This window comes from Lissotriton vulgaris, chromosome 9 (assembly GCF_964263255.1).
Source record: "Lissotriton vulgaris chromosome 9, aLisVul1.2, whole genome shotgun sequence".
Classification (NCBI taxonomy): domain Eukaryota; kingdom Metazoa; phylum Chordata; class Amphibia; order Caudata; family Salamandridae; genus Lissotriton; species Lissotriton vulgaris.
In genome coordinates, this window is record NC_141697.1 from 619,924,558 (window position 1) to 619,944,823 (window position 20,266).

Here is a 20,266-nt window from a genome sequence, read left to right on the forward strand (position 1 = left end):
ATAGCAGTTGGTGCTGGTTGATCCTGTTGTGCAGAGGAGAAGCTGCACTAGTCAGATTGATTGGCCGCTGGCTGAGATTTTTACTTGTGTGTGATATATTGCATTGGAAAGCATTATTCCCCGTTTAACCCTCTTCATTGAGTGATAACTTTGAATTTCTTTAGTGGAGCAAACAAGTTATTGGTGCTTGCTTTGGAGTCTTTGCAAAAGTTTTGCTACACATAGGTAATTGTAAGAGGGAGAGCCGTGCTAGAGTGCAATGCTGTGAAAGACTTGCATAAAAGGTGCTGCACCAAGATTGGACCTTAATAGTGTCATGCATTCACAGTGGCTGAATGAGAATTACCAGCTGTTCGAATTAGAAAATAATCTTTTTTGATTGACAAAAAACTGAAATAATGAAATGTTTTAAAAGATTGAGAGAGTTGGTGAGGAGGGATGCGAGGGTTCTGGTGTGAGAGGGCAAAAAAGCACCTCCTGAACGAATGCCAGGTCATTACATGACCATCAATGTCGGGTTCCATACATGTATTTAGTTTAAACAATGCAACAAGACCACTGAGAAAGAAAGGCCTTTCAGTTTCCTCAATATGGTATCTTCAATTTGAATAGAATTGAAAATTTGAGACAGATGTTGTATGAAATAAAACTTCCACCTAGACCAGCACAGTATGAGGCTTTGACAGGCAGACAAGACACCTATTCACTACTATTTCTTCTGTCCAGTCTATATCAGACCCATGAAGAGGTAAATTGTCACTATTTGTAGGCAAATTGGGCCAAGGGAATGTCACACTGCTTTTAGGTTGCTGCACGCCGAGACAAATGAGGCAACAGAGGGTGCGGTCTCCAAGTTCCTTCATTGGAGCTAGGCCATTCGTGCGAACACTATTGCCCCATAACAACCTGTTGCACTTTTCCATATCAAAAAGATTCCCCCTGGCAAATTCATGCAAGTCAGATTTATTGTATGACAACTGATGACCAAACAGCAAATCAGAAGTACAAATGGTTCTCTGAGCAAACCTTTCACTAAAAACATTCTTCTATTTCATCTAACATCACTTTAATTTCTATGCCTCCCTTCCATTTTCAACACATGCTCTTTAATCATGACCAATGGTACATACATTAGGTTTACTCTGGGATGCAACCAGATCCCTATTGCTCCTTGATGCCATTCCAAAATGACTTGTGCTTTATCTACCACATATACATTTACCCTTCAGTTAACCTCTATTTAAAGTCCATCTCAGCAAAAAATATCCAACAAAATGTATCCTGTGACCGGGTACAACCTCCAGCCTTGATATCCATGGCCCAACTTCCTATACCCCACACCCGCTAAAATAATTTGGTACACCACCACTTCTATCTTTACTTCACTGATGTAAAGGAAGAGATGTTGCAACCTCTTAAATGCGGACTGACTATGGTGCTTCAATACAAGTAACAATCAAATACTATGCCTCCATCTTAATCACATTTGTATTTCACACAATATATTTGGGAATTAATTGGCCCCTTATACTCACGCAAGCTGCCTTTTTTTGCACTTGTTACTAACTATTATCAGTGTCAGAAGCAGAACTATGAATTAGCCAGAAGATTCAGAATACTGCACCAATAGCAGTTTCCAATTCTCTTCACCACAAATTCCATCATTTCATAAATCTATATTTATTTTTTGTTACTCCCCTTTTTTTGTATGATGCCAATTATTTTGGTACAACGTTCAGACTGTGTAATGCCTTTGGCTTGGTCAGTGGAAGCTTCTAATGTTCCTCCCCCAATGCTCTTGAACTCTTTTAGCTTTAAGTTTTCATAAAAATTTGAATTCGTATGTGGTATATCGAAAGTCACATGCAACAATCAGTGATCTCGAAACTACAAGATCATCATCTGTCATCTCCTTTTACTCCAGACTTCTTGGGTGAAATGAGTACCTTTCAAGAACTCTATTTTCTTCCCTCACTAATCTTACAGCAACTTTGAACACATCCAGACAAATTCGGCAATCTAGATCTGGAAAATACTTGAATTCGCATAGCCCTCCTCCACCTAAATAATAGTTAGGAGAGAATATTTTCTGTATGCTGTGCAATCCACAGCCTATGACAATTCAACATAAGCTAAAAACTTGTCACAGATCTATTCCAATGGTGGTTCTCCTCCAACATGTGTAAATAGTGGTAGGTGAACACCAGTCATAGAGCCTTGAGTAGAACAGTAAAAAATAACAGATTAAAATAATAAAAAAATAGTCATTGCTTGTTAAAAATAAATCAAAATGATTTAAGCAGCCGCAGTTCACCCCCAATTAAATTCTTTAGTGTGGCTCAATGGTTAGAGCGGCAGACCCGGATGCAGAGGTCTGGCCCGGGACCAGGGTTCAATTCCCGCCTCGGCGGGTCTTGGGCTCAATTTCCTCCGACCTGATAATTCTCGCCTCGGTGCCTATTCTAATCATGGGTCCCACTCTGCAACTCTGGGCAATAGCTTGCTTAATCTCCACAACGGCTCCAACAGCACTGGGATGCCTGGCTTCACCTTGGGGGTGCCCAAGAGTGGACATTTCACAGGGAAAAGCCAGGAAGGGTTCCACAGCGGTATGCGTTACAGAGCCAGGACACCCAAGGGTATTAGTGCGCTTCACAAGTACAAATTACAATTACAATTACACTGGAATAACATGAAGTGCATGAAAATAACGATCTTGAAAAATAGATTGGTAAAAGTTCCTTGCTTCAAAAATATGGTTTGTTGAAGAAATTACAAGACACAAACTTCCTAAATATTACCACAAAATGATAATCGCTGTGAAAATTGAGAGAGACCCTAAGCACCTGAAGTACAGTGAGCACTAGTTAAATCTACCTTATTGCAGAAATAATACATCAAGGAAGGAGAATCAGCCTACAGGTATCGATCATTATACTTGAGGTGCATGCAGGTCTCTTGAGATCTCAGTTTCAGATCCCAAATGTTCAAAATGGCCACTCGTGTACACTTATCCTAAACACTACAAACTGTCATCCAACAGTTATATATTCGACACACCACTCGGGCATGTCCCTCGCTTCCACAAATTAAAAGTGCACACTCTTTTTTGCCCTCCTTGTCACATACTCCTCAATGGGGATTCAGGGGGCAGTCGACCACAGGGATCTCTGCCCCTCCTGGGTGACTTGAGGAAGTTGGAGTAGTCCGACGACTGCACAGGGGTTGGGTGGCTTTTGGGCTACTTTTGTACCCCAAGGTGAATATAACTGGCAATTTGTACCTGTAATGTCAGGGGAATGCACACACCCTCACGTAGATATCAGGTGTACTCCTATCTTTAACCGCATCAGGTACAGATCGCATTGTTGCAGGAGACCCACCTAGTAGCCGCAGAGGTTGCCACACTTTGCCGTAGATGGAGGGGGCAAATATTTGCCACGAGCTTCTCAGCGTTTGCACGAGGGACCCTGATCTGGGTGCGACCAGGAGTTCCATTTGCACTGACACACAGCAACATTGACACAGAGGGGCGTTATGTCTTCATACAGGGTAGACTGGACGGGCAACAGATAGTTATAGCCTCCATCTACGCACCTAATGTCGAGCAGGGGAGGTTCCTGACGAGACTGTTGACGGTGATTGCACCTTGGCCCGACGTGCCCCTATTGTTAGGTGGCGATTATAACAGTGTGCTAGATGTCTCCCTCGACCGCTCGTCTCCTCCGGCGACAATCGCCCCAGCCCAAGCAGCCTCCAGGGCCCTCCTTGATTGGGCGACACAGTGGAACCTGCAGGATGCTTGGCGAGTCAGAAACCCCAACGCCCGGGTATACTCCTATTTCTCCGGGGCCCACTCATTACACGTCCGACTAGATAGGTTTATGATGTCCCGTGACTTGATTCCTCACGTAACAGACACCGACTACCTGGGGCGGACGCACTCAGACCACAACCCACACACTCTAGATTATGGATGGAAGCGCCCGCGCCCGCCTGTGCCCACATGGCGCCTGCAGCCGGATCTCTTGCTCGATGCCCCATTCCGGGAGGAGATGTCCGGGAGGATACTACAATACTTCGAGGAAAATGGCGACTCGGCCTCGTCCCCGCAAATTGAGTGGGACACCTTTAAAACGGTGACCCGGGGGAACTGTCTCGGTGTGCAGGCAGGCCTGCGGGGGCAGGTGGAGCGGGATCTGCTGAAAGCGGAGGTGACCTTGCTAGACAAGGAGCGGGAAGCGGCGGAGGGCTATGACTCCCCATTGATCACGGCCAGGGCAGATCACGCCCTTCTGATGGAAAGACTGAAGAACCTTAATTTTGCAGCACACTCTGCACGCACCCACAACACCGGTGACAAGCCAGGCAGACTTCTATCATGGCTGATACGGCAAGAAACTCATTCAGCGTCGGTGCTGTCGATCCGCACGACTCAGGGCACTGAAGTCTTCACACAAAGACAGATACATGAGGCATTCACATCACATTATAGGTCCTTATACAGCTCGAGGCTGAGAACCACCGAGGAGGGATCATAGATTACCTAGCGACTCTGCACCTACCAGCGGCCACTCACGTCCAACAGGCGGAGCTGGGGGCGGAGCTTACTGGTGAGGAGCTACGAGAAGTGATCTTTTCCCTCTCTAACGGCAAGGCGCCGGGCCCGGACGGGCTCCCGGCCGAATTTTACTAGGCCTATTCCTTGTTACTAATACCCGAACTGTTAAAGGTGTACAAGGCGGCATTTGAGGATGCTGAACTTCCGGCATCCCTGAACGAGGCCAATGTGATCTCCCTACTGAAACCAGGCAGGGAAGCGTGCGAGCTAGGATCGTACAGGCCATTGGCGCTCCTTAACACAGATTACAAGATCTTGGCGGCGACACTGGCTCGCAGACTTGCACCCCTAGTTCCCACACTGGTGCACCCTGACCAGAATGGCTTTGTGCCCACCCGCAGTACGTCTTACAACATACGCCGCTTCTTCAGAATCCAACGCTACGCGTCCTCCACCTGACCACACTCGGGTTGCATAATACTTGATCTTGAAAAGGCGTTTGACTCGGTGGAGTGGCCCTTTCTCCTCCAAGTGCTCGAAAAGTATGGGCTGGGTGACGCCTTTATACAGATGGTGGGGCTCCTCTACCAGGCGCCCGAGGTGCGAGTCCGGACTGGGCGGCTATTCTCTGACAGAATAAGGATTGGGAGTGGCACCAGACAGGGATGTCCCCTCTCTCCCCTGATATTCGCACTTGTGATGGAGCCATTGTCGGAACTGCTCCGGACCTCCGGTGCCGCCTGGGGTATCCCGCTAGCGGACGGAACCCACTCGGTGTCTCTGTATACCGATGACTTACTGTTGTATATCAGGGACCTCACCCATATACCTACGACACTCACGGACATCTTTCAGATGTTCGGGGACATGTCAGGTCTCCGCGTTAACTGGTCGAAATCAGGGGTCTATGCGTTCAGTGACACTTTGCCACAATGTGATGTGCAAATGATGGGAGAGAAGCTTCAATGGCACCCGACGGTATTCCGGTACTTGGGGATCCTCATATTTCGGGACCCCGTTGATCTCCTGGAGGGCAACCTAGTGAGAGCCATCTCCTCACGGTCAGCCCAGGTCACGTTCTGGAACTCCCTCCCATTGAATGTGCCGGCCCGAGTGGCACTGACGAAGATGATAATGCTCCCCCGGCTCCTCTACTTTTATGCTAACCTTCTGGTGTATGTGCCGACGCGCATATTCAAGGGTTTGGAAACCCTCACCAGGCGCCTTATCTGGAATAAAGGACGCCCCCGGGTGGCATTGAGGACCCTATATGCGGCCGCGGAGTCTGGAGGCCTGGCGGTTCCCAATCAGGAACTATATTACCTGGCGGCCCAATTGCAATGGGTTGCCTATTGGCTGAGCGGTAAGAATCTGATGGACACGGCCACGGAGGACACCACCTTATCCCCAACTCAGGTGCTGACGCTCTTCCACCCCCTGACGCGGGGCCGGCCACCCAACCAGATCCATTTAGCTGTCGCAAGGCAGTGCTTTATGCAAAGCCTCAGACTCACCAAAAGCACAGTACCATATGCCCCGAACCTGCCACTGCTGGGGACCCCCATGGGGGGATGGCGTGCTGTCTTCAACCGTGCTACGCAGTTGGACTGCGGCGGACTTGGACGGACTAGGTGACCTGTATAGTGATGGGGAGCTACTGTCCTTCGAGACTCTGACAGCCGACACCGGTCTGCCAGCGGGACAGTTTCTGACACACGTGAGGCTTCTCCGAGTGCTGACAGAGACATGGGGGACCTGACTCACGAGCCGACCACACACATGCTCATACAGTACCTACATGTGATGGGCGATGGTTCCCATCTAGTGCACTGGCTGGCTCAGGCGCTGAACTATCATACTCAATTCTCCTCCCAACGACAGAGAGAAATGGACGGCCGACCGGGGTAGGGAATGGACGGATAAACAGTGGGCCGCAGTACTGGCAGGCGCAAGGAACATTCCTCGCAATGCGAGATTTAGGATCATCCAATATTATATAATACACCGCGCGTATCTATCCCCGGACTAACTGAACCGCTACTTTGGCCTCGCCTCTTCGGCATGTCCCAGGTGCGGTCTCCTGAACTCGGACCTGCTACACGCACTCTGGAGTTGCACTCACCTCACCATGTACTGGTCGGCGGTCACTGACACATTAGCGGTGGCCACGGGCGACACCCTCCCCAAGACGTGGGAAGTATGCCTGCTGGGACTCTACAAGAGAACCAAGCAGTCCAAACTACAGGCACGTTTCTGGGACCTGGGGCTCATTACGGCTAAGCGGCTCATCACGAAACGCTGGAAAAATAACGCCCCCCGCGACCTGCAGACTGGCGTCGCTCATTTGCCAACTGGGCTAGCGCAGAGAGTGCGTCTTTGCACAGGGAGGAGAGAGCGGGCCTTCGTATGTACCCAATTGCCCAAGAGTGGGACACCACCCTGACAGCATACCATCGGGCTTGCACCCAGGCTGGCATTACCTGACCGCCTTGTCATGAAATAGAGATAGACCAGTCGTCCTCCGCCCCGGCATGCCACTTCCCCCCCCGTTCCCCCCCCCCAGCCGCTGGGGTAACGCTCAGCAAACTCCATTGGCTATCATTCCCCCCCACCGCCTTCTGGCCGCAGCAACTCTCAATCCACAACCACTCCCGCCCCCCGCACAGTCCACATATGGCGTCACATAGGCCGTTAGGGTCACTGATACACTACTGTACATGCTAGCACTAGTCCGATTGTTGTTGAAGTGTTTTCTCTCCTATTTTCTTTCATTCCCTTCTCATGATTGGCGGTTAGCTTGTTTCTGCTGTGCTCACGATGATGCTAATCTTCCCCGCCCCGTTTGCTCTTCCTACAATGTTTTTTGAATATTGCCACGATCACAAGACTATAGCCCAGTGCATTATATGGCGAAATGGGATGTGATTCCTGTCTTTGACTTCACCCGTGCCCACCAGGGAACGCTGTCTAGGATGAACATTGTTGGCTATCATGACCACCTTGGTCCTTCTGCAGTGTTGAACGCTGCAGGCACTGCAACCCATGATTTCTTCCTGGTACTGATAATTGCGGACTAATGCATATTCTCTGGCTACTGTTTATTTTCACTCATATGTGACCAACATGTCGAAAAGAGTTACTGACTGGGTAATGCTTGAAGTTTATATGACATTGTATGATCTATTGGCTTATTACTTGTGAAATTAAATAAAATATGGGACCGTTGGTCTCAAAAAAATAAATAAACAAATAACTGGCATTTTGTAGGTGCCAGCCACCATTTTGTTGGTAACACAGGGTTGTCACTTTGGAGCAGGTGCATAGGCGGTTGGCAGTGAAGTTGCCATCGTTTAGCAAAGTTTATTCTTGTCAACAACGCCAGTTCAGGCTGAAAGGGAACGGGTAGATCCGTTTGCGCCTGGATGTCACAGAAGTTCAAGATTATGTAGGAACGCTACTTGAGAAGGGGATAATACTTGTAATAAAGGGTTGGGGAGTTTAAAGGTCACAGTTACAGTTAAACAGATTTGGTGTAGATACAATATTACTGTATTAAGTTGTTGTGGGGAGGGAGAACGTAGGGTAGGGGTAGCTTAATATAGGTAAGATAAGTTGTATAGGCACGTTCTACATTTGTGAGGCAAAGGCCCAGGTTGTTTTGTGATCTGCACCTGTTTCAATAAAACCATCTTTTTCACACAATCCAGTTTTCAGTGGTCTGTGCTGCTCCCCACTTCCCCAATGGAATTACACCTCCTATAAATGGGTCATATTTCAATCATATCCAGTGCCACCGCAGTTAATACGTAAAACAGTAACACTGTTTCACGTTTTTACAAGCCACTCTGGTGGTGCAGCAGGCATGGACAGAAGAAAATGTGACAAGTTTCCAGCCTTGGGAGGCAATAAAACTTTAGGAATATGAAAGATTGCCACTGTATGTTTATATCCATTTGGTTGAGCTGCCTTCACCCATCATCTAGTTTTCATATGGTATTCCCAATCTTAATTTGTAACTCTCCCATCTTTTCCCCATCACTGATCTATGTCGTAGTACTCACCTTAAATATGACAAATATACACACACACATTCGTACACACATTCACATATACATACACATTTACAGACAAATATACATAAAACATCAAATCAGTTTTGCTAGTTTTTGCCATTCATGTTTTCCTATTGAGGTTTTTTTCCCCTCAATATTTATCTACAACATAATTTGATCCGAGATATTGGTTTAGAAGAGTACGAAATGTGCTCCACCACTACAAGTGTTTTGTGTTGGTGAGGTTACTATTATAAGAAGTGTTAAGGTCTCTGGCCCGTCTCTCTACCGCCCTTTGTGTGAGCTCTCCACCCGAGGAGAAAGATCACATGCCCATATCACTCACCCGTATGTGTACAGTTTATGGGTTTCATTGCAGGTCTCAAAACACTCCACCTTTGTTTCTTGTAAGACCTTTTGGGCCAGGCTGAGACCAGCTTCGGCCAGCTGTGCTGGTTCAAAGGTCATCGCTTCCGATTCCATGAGCATAAGCTCCATGAAGTACATAGCCAGGTTGTAGACCTACATAAAACAGAAGAAAGAAACTGTAGGAAGAGTTTTACTGACTAACAGCCTTCAAAATCTTCAGTATTCTATTTTGAAATCAAACGCTTGATCCACTAATCACTCCTCCCCCTCCCCCCCCCCCCAGCATCTGCCCAGTAAAGAATCAGGCCTCGCTAATTTATATTGGTGCGCTCAGTAAATATTTTGCCCCCAAGGCATGCACCTTGGTTAACCACCAAAGAGAATGCTTCCTGGCACTGTGGACTCAGAGGAAAGAATGAGGACAAGCCCCGCACACACACTCACTTGGGATAGGAGGGTGGCCAGCTCATAACATGTGATCGCGCACACAGATGAAAGCCAAGGAATGGAAACCGACAACCTACTGCATTGTTGGTGTTGAAATCCTAGTTTGAGACCATTGAGCAGAAACGGTGTCCGTGAAAGCATGGAGTGAAGTGGACACCTTATTCCAGCGGGTTCATGGTTTAAGATAAAATAATGAACCTCTGCTCTCCTGATATGCCTTACATAGCTCAAACATAGCTATTTGGGGCCAACCACGGGACACCCTTAAGCAAAGGCCAAGACCCTAAAGAGGTAAAAGTAAGTTTACCATGAAAACTTTTCCCTGCAGGGAATTACAACGCAGTCGTTACAACGAGCTTGGTGTAACCACGTACACCATTACTCCGCAGGTCGGAACAAAGACTTCCGGCGGGAGCAGAAGGTGTTGGATTTAAAATACAACACCTTCCCTACTGTTGCACATACAGGAGTTGGAATAGTAAATTATACTATTCCAACATCCAGCGCCCCCCTCCGCAAGTCGTCGTTACGACTTGCAAGGTAATGGTATGCCTGGTCCCAATGCGGTCATTGTAACAACCGTGTTGTAATTCCCTGCCGGGGAAAAGCATGCGTTAAAAAGCAGTATATTCCCCTAAAAACAATGGCCTCCATGGACACCCCCACCCACAACTATATGAACATGTAGCCCATTTGTTAATCATGTAAAACCTCCCTCAAGCAGGGTAGTCTACACATTTCGGGCCCACCAGCAGGGAGTGCAACCTCGAGTGTAAATACAGATATTAACAATTTCAACATTCTATGCAGAAGATATTTGACGAGGCAAACAGCACACAAGATGCATCTTTTACATCACACCACCTTCCCCCCTTTAAAAATATTTAAAAAAATAAATGTAACATGTTTATGACTGTACATACGTAAATAAAAACCAATAATGCTACAACATCTAATATTTTACAAAATCATCAAAATTCTTTGGAACTTTCCTGATCCGTGATCCTATCACATTTCCATTACCATTGTAGCTAATGTAAACATAAATGGATCCTGAAGGTGAAGATAACATTGGATCCTTAGCGTCACCGAAATTTCCAGCAACATGCTTTCTCTACACAACAGATTGCAACCAATATGCCCAATCTTGGTCATCCACAGAACACTTCTTCTGTTGCAGTATTATGGCTTGTTCTGGTGTAACCTTCACCAGTTGTCTTTTGTTCCACCACCCTTTCTCTTCCACAAGTGCTTGACCTTTGCTAACTTTACTGATTGGTAGTGCCATGGAAAACCTAGATTCCCCCTTTTTGTTTTACTTTGAGGGTTTTTTTTTATTAAAACTCAATTATCAACTGACAAGTCTTTTTTTATCAGGACCACCCAGAAAAATTGCTCATGTGACCTTTAGATCCACATCTGCAAGAGAAAGTTGATATTTTTTGTCCATGAATTTTGATGTATTCCCTTTAGTATTGACCACACACAATGACTCCTCTTGTTCCAAGTCTGCAGAAGAAGATACAACCCTGACACCAGTAGTGGATTCTGCCTGCATGGCTTTAGTTGAGATTGCTGATCTCACAATACTAAGAGCCAAGTCAATAACTTCAGAGAGTGATGGGTTTCTATAGCTTGCTAGTCTCACCTGAATTTTCCTTGATGCAGTTGAATACAAATGGATCCCGAATTGAATTATCTAGATTAGGGCCAAATTCACGTGTAGTTGCCAATACCCCTACAGCTAAAATATATTCTTCCACATTTTAATCACGCAATTGTTTCGTTCATTAAATTCTATGGCATTCTAGCACAATGCTGGGCTTGTCACAAAATTGTTTTCTCACTCTTGCTATGGCCAATAGATCCACATTCCACTGCCCACCACCAAATTGTGCTTGACGGGAAGGTATAGGTAGCAAATTATCAAATATCTGCTGCGCTGCTTGCCCCAGACTTGCAAAAAACAGCAAATGTGTGTACCTGAATACATCCACTTGGGTCAATGGCTCCCAAATAGTTCTCGAATAGCCTGAACCATTGGGACCATTTAATAGCAGGTTTATCTGGTTTACTTTGGAATAGTGGTGGTTGGGTAATTTGAGGTGGAGTTGCCATAAAGTTGTCTTTAACTGTCATACTCCACCTAATAACACAGTAATTTGCATTTACACAGGTAGTGTTTACATGCTGCATATTACTGTATGTAGAATTCAATGAGACTCCAATTTGGACACCACCAACCAATTAAATAATGCTGCTAGAATTGAAGAAAATGCCACAAGAAACAATAAAATACTGATTACCTCCAGCGGCTGCATCAATGCTGGGCAGACTGTTGCCAAACGCTCTGATCAGTGTAAGTCAAGTGCTCCGATCTTCAATAAAGGAATATGTTGAAATTGAAAATCATAAATCGCAACAATATGGGCACCATGCACGATGTAATGACGTGGTTACACGTAGCTGCCTCACCAAGTAAACATACCAAACATGGCCGCCACGTACGATGTAATTATGTCGCTCCGCGTGGGGACCCGACACTACAGTATTAACGAGGTAGCGGCATGCGTGCTATGTTGCGTGAGTGCACACGCACCATGGCCCAAAACCATAGTGTATCTTACACTGTGAAAGCAGAATGCCGCTCCAAAAACCTCACTGCTAACTCAGACTGACTCTGGCTGTCACGAGTAACTTGGAGTGTCTGTGTCTTCTTCACTCTACAGCAACATTCCGTCCATCATCTTGTGTGTTTTGCCGTTCACCCTATGTGGGAAGGGTATGCCCAGACGTGGGTCCCTTGCTCACTAAGCCACTGGAGTCAAGCTATCCTGGCTGAAGACGGCTGATAGCCAGAAACCGGTCCTGGGATGCTTGATTCCGGTCCAGGAAAGACATGGCTTCGTAGTTCGGGCAAATAATGCCTAATCTCTGCTGATGACATAATCTAGAAACACGTGTCCAGAGATGGCCAGCACTACTCTGCACCCACCTGGTGAAACACTCTGAAGACTTTGCAAGTGTACTCGCTTGTCAGACTGCATCTACCATGATGCTTTGGGGCGGCCCTGCTGGGAGGTGAAGCAGTGTGCTTCCACATCAATTTTCTACTTGAAGGCTCCCACAAGCCGCTGTGGGCTGACGAGCTCGTGGAGAGGCACCTGCGCGCCTGGAGAGATACTACATTCCAAGGATACCGCAGCCTGCTCAGCAACCCCAAATAATGTCCAATCTCTGCGAATGACAGATAATAATCTAGAAACACGTGTCCAGAGATGGCCAGCACTATTCTGCACCCACCTGGTGAAACACTCTGAAGACTTTGCAAGTGTACTCGCTTGTTCGACTGCATGTACCATGATGCTTAGGGGTGACCCTGCTCGGAGGTGAAGCAGTGTGCTCCCACACCAATTTTCAACTTGGTAGTTCGGGCTGGACTGTTCCCATGAGGCACAGGGTCAAGACTGATTTGCATATGGCCATGTCTGAACTGGGTGGCTTGGTGAGCAAAATACCGATGGATTAAACCCAGATCTGTGACTGGGGGTGAATTTTTTGCCATTGTGCAACATTCCGTCCATCATCTTGTGTGTTTAGCAGTAACCCAATAGACGAGGAACCAAAATGCCACCTCTAAATAAATTGCATGGGGATGTCGGTTGGTGATGTACAATAGTTGCCAAATGTGGTAACACAAGCCAACCAATATAGATTAGGAAATAGCTTATTTATTTCCATTCATAAATCAACCACAAACATGCTGCGTCCAGTTTGCTCGAAGGCCCGCGATTCGAATCCCTACCAGTGTCTGCTCCATGCACAAGCGTTAATACAAATAATAACAATCAACATTCTAAGCAGAAGACATTTCACAAGGTAAACAGTGCGTAAGATACATCTCGTACATCACAGTATTTTATGTTTTACAATGCAAACACCAATATGCACACTATTAATTTACGTACTTCATATATCTGTCAAGTTATGCTATCAAGTCAGCTAGGTGCTTTTTTATGAAGAGTGAGATAGAGGAAAGATTAGCACAATTAAAACATAAATCGTAAAAGTCAGTCAAACAACTTTATTCGGTTTACAGCTGTAAAACCATAAAAGTTCACATGTATATATAAAAACAACAATGATAAAATTCATAAAACCATTTGTCCAAATCATTACACGCAGAAAGTTAGTTCATATATAAAATATCCATTAAAATCCCAAAACTAATGAAATCAGTGGTAAAAATAGACCTAGCAATGAATAAATAAAGCCGGTTTATGTCACTGGCTGGGGACTGGGTTGATAAAATGCCCTTCACGATACTGCCCTCTAGTCAAATGATGCCCTGTGTTTTAATGCTAATTTGAGAAAATTAAGAACAAATAAGTCAGAGTCTTCAGTTAGCAGTTGTAAATAAATCAGGGCTGGGCGTGCCTAACTAAAATTCAATCTCCTTGAAACAGGGACTATTAGTTTCCTCCGGGGAAATTGCATAGAAACAGCAAAAGAATAAAAAATTAAGCAAATCCTGCAGAGACTCACTGTCACAGCCGCAGGATGTTAAAGGGTGTCCTCTATGGCAACCCCCGGGGAAAGCTAACAAGAGATGGAAGAAACCCAGGTGAAACCTAGTCAGCAGAAAACGGTTGAATGTGCTGAAAGAACATAAAAGATAGCGCTCTGTAGTTGGTGATGTTTTCAGGATAATAGAGTTTTGCATGCTAGGTTTCTTCAGTGGAGAAGTGTGGCTCAGGGGTTAGAGCCGGCAGACCCGGAAGCTGAGATCGGCCCTGGACCAGGGTTCAATTACCCGCCTCGACGGGGGTTGGGCTCAATAATTCCACGGACTCGATAATTCTCGCTCCGGTGCCTCCTCGACTCACGGGTTCACACTCTGCGACTCTGGGCAATAGCTTGCTTAATCTCCACAACGGCCCCTCGCGGCGGGATGCCTGGCTTTCACCTTGTGGATACCCTGCCGGGGCTATCTCACAGGGGAATACCAGGACGGGTTCCCTAAGCAAGCGCATAGATGCCTGCGATGTGGGCGATTTGCGCTATATAAATACATGTACATTTACATTTACATTCAATTCGTGCTATTCCCGCTCTCATTTCATTAGGCTACTGAAGGAATCCCTGACCCAAACGAGATCCCTTTTGGATGCCATTTCCGTATTACTGTTTAGATCTGGTCTGCCTAGTCTGTCAACACTGGCCTTTATATATCTTAACCAAGATATATGATGTGCGCCATCCAGCAACATACTCTCTTTCAATATCCTCTGGGTCAGCGACAGATCCTCATTATGCCACGTTTTAAACCAGAAGATTAGCGGGCGTAAGGCCAAGGTGTCACTCAAGTAAGGGACCCCCAGTTCTTCGTGCACAACCATGTTTGAGGTCCCAATTGGGTACCCAATAAATGCTTCAAGAACCTGTTCTAGGCCACTTGCAGATCTTCCCTAGCCACTTGCCCTCAAATTGTAAAAGTTAACTATGAGCAAGGAATGTGAAAGGCAGGATACCTTACCTCGGCCACCTTTTGCTCATCTTGCACGATTGGCACAAACGTGCTGTCATTTTCAGAGGCCACAGCATCTGAGATAAGGCTGGGCACAGACTCGATGGGACGGGGACTACTGGGGTTGGTCTTAGACTGCAAGATACTCTTTACTGCCACCTGAGGGGGAAAAAAATTCAATTAAAAAATATTTTATTTCAGCAAAGCCATAAAACTTTTTCATCAATACAGGTAAAAACAACATTCATAACAGTGCTACTAAAGCAAATCATATAAAAAGTCTAAAACCATTTCACATCATAAATGTACACGTTGATATGCTTAAAAAATTACTAAAACTAGCACCAACTTTAAATTTTATAAAAAACGCATGCGTGTGAATCACAGTTATAGCTAATATAAAATATCCTTTAAAAGCTTGGCTTCTTTTTACCCACATCCACCCTAAAAACGTAGCCATTGCGATAACATACAATGCAGAGGGGTCTGTCCTTAGTATCCTCAAAGCAGCACGGTGGCACAAAGTCCCCATATGCCTACACACAGGAGCCAACCACACCAACCACATCTTGGCTTAAGCGGGGCATGCTAAAAAGACATGTGGCACAGTCTCCTCTGGCCAGGGCAATAGAGACAATTGCCTGTATCAAGACCCAACCACCTAACCATAACCGACTTCAAAAGGAGCGTCCCCACTTTAAATTGGTGGGAACATTTCCTATCTAAAGGACCTTGAGAAAGATACAAGAAATATAAACAGATGCTGAGCTAGGAATTTTATGAATCCTCGCTTAGATGCCTAATATGAGAATGAGTCAGATTGAGTCAGAAGTCAAACAGGGCTGCGTAGAACAGATTCATATACAAAAACAAGATGGCAGTTAATAAAGTGCCTTGGCATTAGCCATTACGGTGCCTCTAAAGCAACTTTTGTTTGTGGTCTCACAAGGAGATGCTTATGAAAGGTCAATGAGAAGTGCTGCAAAAGGGAATGAGAAATAGAATACATCTGAGGGTCACCGCAAGGAGAGTTGTACCTATAACTAGAAAGTGTACTGGGGATCATGAAAACATACCTGATAAATAAGGAGAAATGAAAGTAGAGTAATTTTATCCTAGAGAAACAGGGCTAGGCTCAGTGCCCAAAGAAGATGAGGAGTAGCTATAAAGGGTAGCCAAGGACCACAGGTTGGTAGGTAAATACCAAGATCAGCGAAATCAGACAGTTCAATTGAGATGCACAGACAAGGAATGACATCTAGGATAAGGTTACTGAGAGGTATGCAAGTGCACAGAAAATAAATGGGGCAAATAGAAGAGAACCAGCAGAATAAAAAGGAACAGATTTCCAAACATGGAGACTCATGAAGCTTGTGATGGCCCTTCTTTTACAAGCCACAAAGAAAGAAAATATGGGCAGGTGAAGTGCATGGATAGATTAGGAGTTCAGAGAGATCAAGAGCGAGAGAGTTTGCAAGCAGGCTGAGAGTTCCCACCAATGCAGAAAAATGGGCATCAGCATTTACAACATGTTAGTGTCTCCTAGCAAAGATTTTGTGACCAAGCATGGGCTTATTTAAGGTTGTTGAAGTTATTGGAAAAGCTTCAGTTACCTTCGCTGGAATGGACTGGCTGATCTATACAACAGGTAACTTTTGATTTCAGATGTGGAATAACCAATTAAAAGCTTGCTGTGAAGTATGGATGCAATGCTAGCAATACAAACTGGCATCCATGAAGCCAGTAGAAGGTTGCCAGTCATTGGTTACCAGTGCTGCTTCCCTTTTTTGGGCACCAAACTCAAAATAGCAGTGGTGTGGAATTTAATCAAATATCTAGTTGTCCATGGGACAAGTAGCTTCATAAATCGGCTTGTCTTTTAACAAAACCCACTTGTCCCTTTAGTGCATATAGTGCACCGTCAAATAATGGCAGCAGTCTCGTTATAAAAGAGCTTTGGCAATCGCCACTCTGGTTATGTCAGGCTCATAGTATAGACGGATTTGAATACTAGCAAATCCCTTATTTTGCATCCTTTCTGCAAGTCTACATGCTGGGGTTGGAGGTAGCAGTAAGCAATATTTACAGGGTTAGAATGCTCTTTCGAGTCTATGCAAACCGACTAACTTGCATATTTTGAGGGCTTTCATCAGCTCTCTTTAATCCTTTCCAATACTGAGAAGGGTGGAAATGTACTCCTGACAGTAGTAACATTTCTTTGAGGGCTGGTAAAAATGTAGTTCAAGGAAAAGTGAACTTGTAAACACTCAACAGATTTTCGCAGTGGCAAAACTACACATTCATAGCTCATGTGAAAGTGCAATTCACAAATATTTTCTAGAGTATGATTTCCTGGCCTACTTAAGGAAATTCATGTGAATTCATGAAAGATGTAAATCTGCATTAATGCAAGGACATACATCATTGTGCACTTGTGTGGCTTTCTTTAACAATTGAGCTTTAACCAAGAACTTTTGTTTTAATTAAAATGCTATCTCTATCTATCGGCTGACATTACTGTGTGTAACAGCATTCTGCTCTTTTACAAGAAGCATATCTGCACAAAAAGTAGTTTTGTTCAGTTCCAGGAACTACTGTGGCAATGTGGGCTTTTTGAGAAAAAAAACAGTTGGCTGTCTAGGAAGAACGTGCTGGCAAGCACCACGCTTACCTGATAAGCCGAGAGAGTAAGGAGCATAGTGCAGGCCAAGTGCGTAAGCAGAAAATTAAAATACACCCCACTTTGAACCAAAGTTCTTATGCTACCAAGCAAGTGAAGAAAGCCATGCAACCCTCTCTAGAAAAGCTCTCGTCTTTCCCATCCAAGCATCTACCCATTCATCTTTTCATTCGCCCACTGATATCTACCATTTTACCTTTACATTGTCATCCATTCATTCTTTCATCCAACAGCCTTTCACCATTTTTTTTCCATCCAACTGTCTGCCCTCCCATATCTAAACGTACCCAACCATCTCCAAACCTATACATCCATCTATTTCAGCCACCCACCCATCCTTTTTCTCACCCATCCACCACCCTTTCACTCCTTCCATCCACCCTCCTTTTTACTCATCCATCCATTTATCCATCCTTCCGCACACCCATCCATCCTTCCACACATCCATCTTTTCTCTCACGAATCCATCCACCCTATAACCCATCCATCCACTCTTTTCTTCATCACATCCATCGTCCAGCCACCATACCCGTCACTCATCCATCCTTGCACCCATCCTTTCACTCAAGTTTCAAGTTTATTTGTTTTATTTTTTTAAATTACAAAACCCCCCCTAGAAAAATAGAATACGTCTCCACAGGCGGCTGAGATTGTCATACTATATAAAAAAATCGAGCTGTATCGGTGCTTTGTCTTACATAAATTGCAGGAGTATAAAATTCAGTTATTAAAAAATTGTACTTTAAACAGTTTTAAAATCAAATAGCAGAAGTATATAAAAATATGTACCACCAATTAAGGGTATGGGGTGGTATTACGTGTGATTATATTTAGTCATCGTCCGCTTGCAATAGGAATCTATTGACGAGTTTCATAAATTGGACTCCTCGGCAAGCCAGGATGCACGACAAGCCCTCCAACCAGCATATAAATGCTTGTCTGCTAGACCGGATGTTCAGTTCGATGAAAATCACTTTTAGGTGCTGTCTCCTTTGGCTTAGGATGGCTGGACAGGCACATAGCAAATTGATTAGGGTTTCTTTTTTAAATCCACACGGTCGGCAAGCTTCGGAGTTAAAAGCTGGCTTCCATGAGGGGAATAAGTCCTTGGAGACATGCACGCCCATCCTGAATTTTAGAAAACAATTTTTTAAATAAGAGCTGAAATGGGCAGATAAGTAGGCTTGAGACTTTGACGTCCCATACAATTTTATAACTGTCCATCCATGCTGCCTCTTTGTAAGCTCCATTTTGTCCTCCAATAAAGATTTCTTTTTGGCCGCAACATTTACTATTTTGATAAAAGAAACGCTGTCCATCGTATTGTCCCATGCTGGTTGAAGTTCCATCGTAGCCTGAGGAGTACTAAGCAAACTCCCCCAGGAGTTTGGCTTTTCTTGCTCCTTCTGTGACTTGATTTCGTCCCAGCAAAGGCTGTTCAAAGTGCCCGCTTCGGAGGATCCGAGAGTAAGGCAGAATTTAATGAAGTTGCTCTTTCCCCTGTATTTCTGATCCTGAAGACCAAATTCCAGTCTTACCTGGGCAGGCGAGGTGCTTTTCGGCAGATCAAAAACCGATTTATAGATTTTTGACTAACTCATTCTGTAGATGCGAGTCTTTGCCACGCCAAGGGACCAAGCCGTAGGACAAACTGGGTGGAATTTGGGCGGCCATTACTTTTAGCAAATGGGAATAGTTTAGGCAGTCCAATTTTTTTCGAATTAGTCTATAGGCATAGATCAGCAACTGGGCCTTGGTTCTGAGGGCCAGTTTATGTTCTTTGTGAATTGTACTCTGCCCGATAGTTACACCCAAGTATTTATATGAACTTTTTACTTCTACGTGAGCCCCGTTGACCATCCATTTGAACTTTAGTTTTCTACCGTCAACTAAGCGGACAAGTATTGTTTTCTCTTTATTTAGCTCCAGCTGTTCCTTGTCCAAGTAGGATACCAGATTATTTATTGATCTCTGTCACCCCACTGGGGTTTGGCTCAGCAAGAGTATATCATCCTCATATTGAAGGATTGCAACTGGCTCATTAGCCGATTTCGGGGGATAACTGTCTGGTTTTTCAATGTATGGGGGTATGTCAGATAAATACAGGTTGAAGAGGCTGGGGGCCAGGACACAGCCTTGTTTCAAACCGCCTTGTGTATGAATACTTGCGGTGGTACTCAACCCGTTTCCCAGCTTAACTCATGTCCAAGTATCCGTATACAAGGGTATAATAGCGGTGAGCAGTTCATTCGGCAAGCCCCATCTATTGAGTTTTTTCCATAGGTGACTTCGGCTCACTCTATCAAATGCGGATTTAATGTCCACAAAACAGGCAAAGAGGTGGAGTTTCCTTCTTTTCGCCTGTTCCGTCAAGAGAGCTAGAGTTGCGAGATTGGATCAAGTGCCCATGCCTTGCCTAAATCCTGTCTGGAATTTGGGAATTATGTTTTTTTCCTCCATCCAGCCTTGCAGGTGGATTAGTAGACACAAAGCATACAATTTTGCTTCCACGTCAATCAGTGAGATTAGTCTGTAGTTTCCCGGCTTACAGTGATCTCCCTTTTTAAATATGGGGTGGATGATGGTCCCCCTTCAAGAAGCCGGGATGTTGGAGTGCGAATAAATCTCAT

General features: G+C 45.0%; 1 protein-coding gene across 2 annotated transcripts in view; it reads right to left on the bottom strand.

The window, feature by feature from the left end:
- CCNP (cyclin P) overlaps positions 1–20,266 on the bottom strand; it is a 255,077-nt gene that overhangs the window by 64,664 nt on the left and 170,147 nt on the right. For both annotated transcript variants that reach the window (XM_086936710.1, XM_086936711.1), the window contains exons 8-9: positions 14,966–15,115; positions 8,960–9,135 (exon numbers count right to left, since the gene is read on the bottom strand). In XM_086936710.1, coding sequence (XP_086792836.1) covers positions 8,960–9,135; positions 14,966–15,115 — 326 coding nt within the window. The remainder of the gene's footprint in view (positions 1–8,959; positions 9,136–14,965; positions 15,116–20,266) is intronic.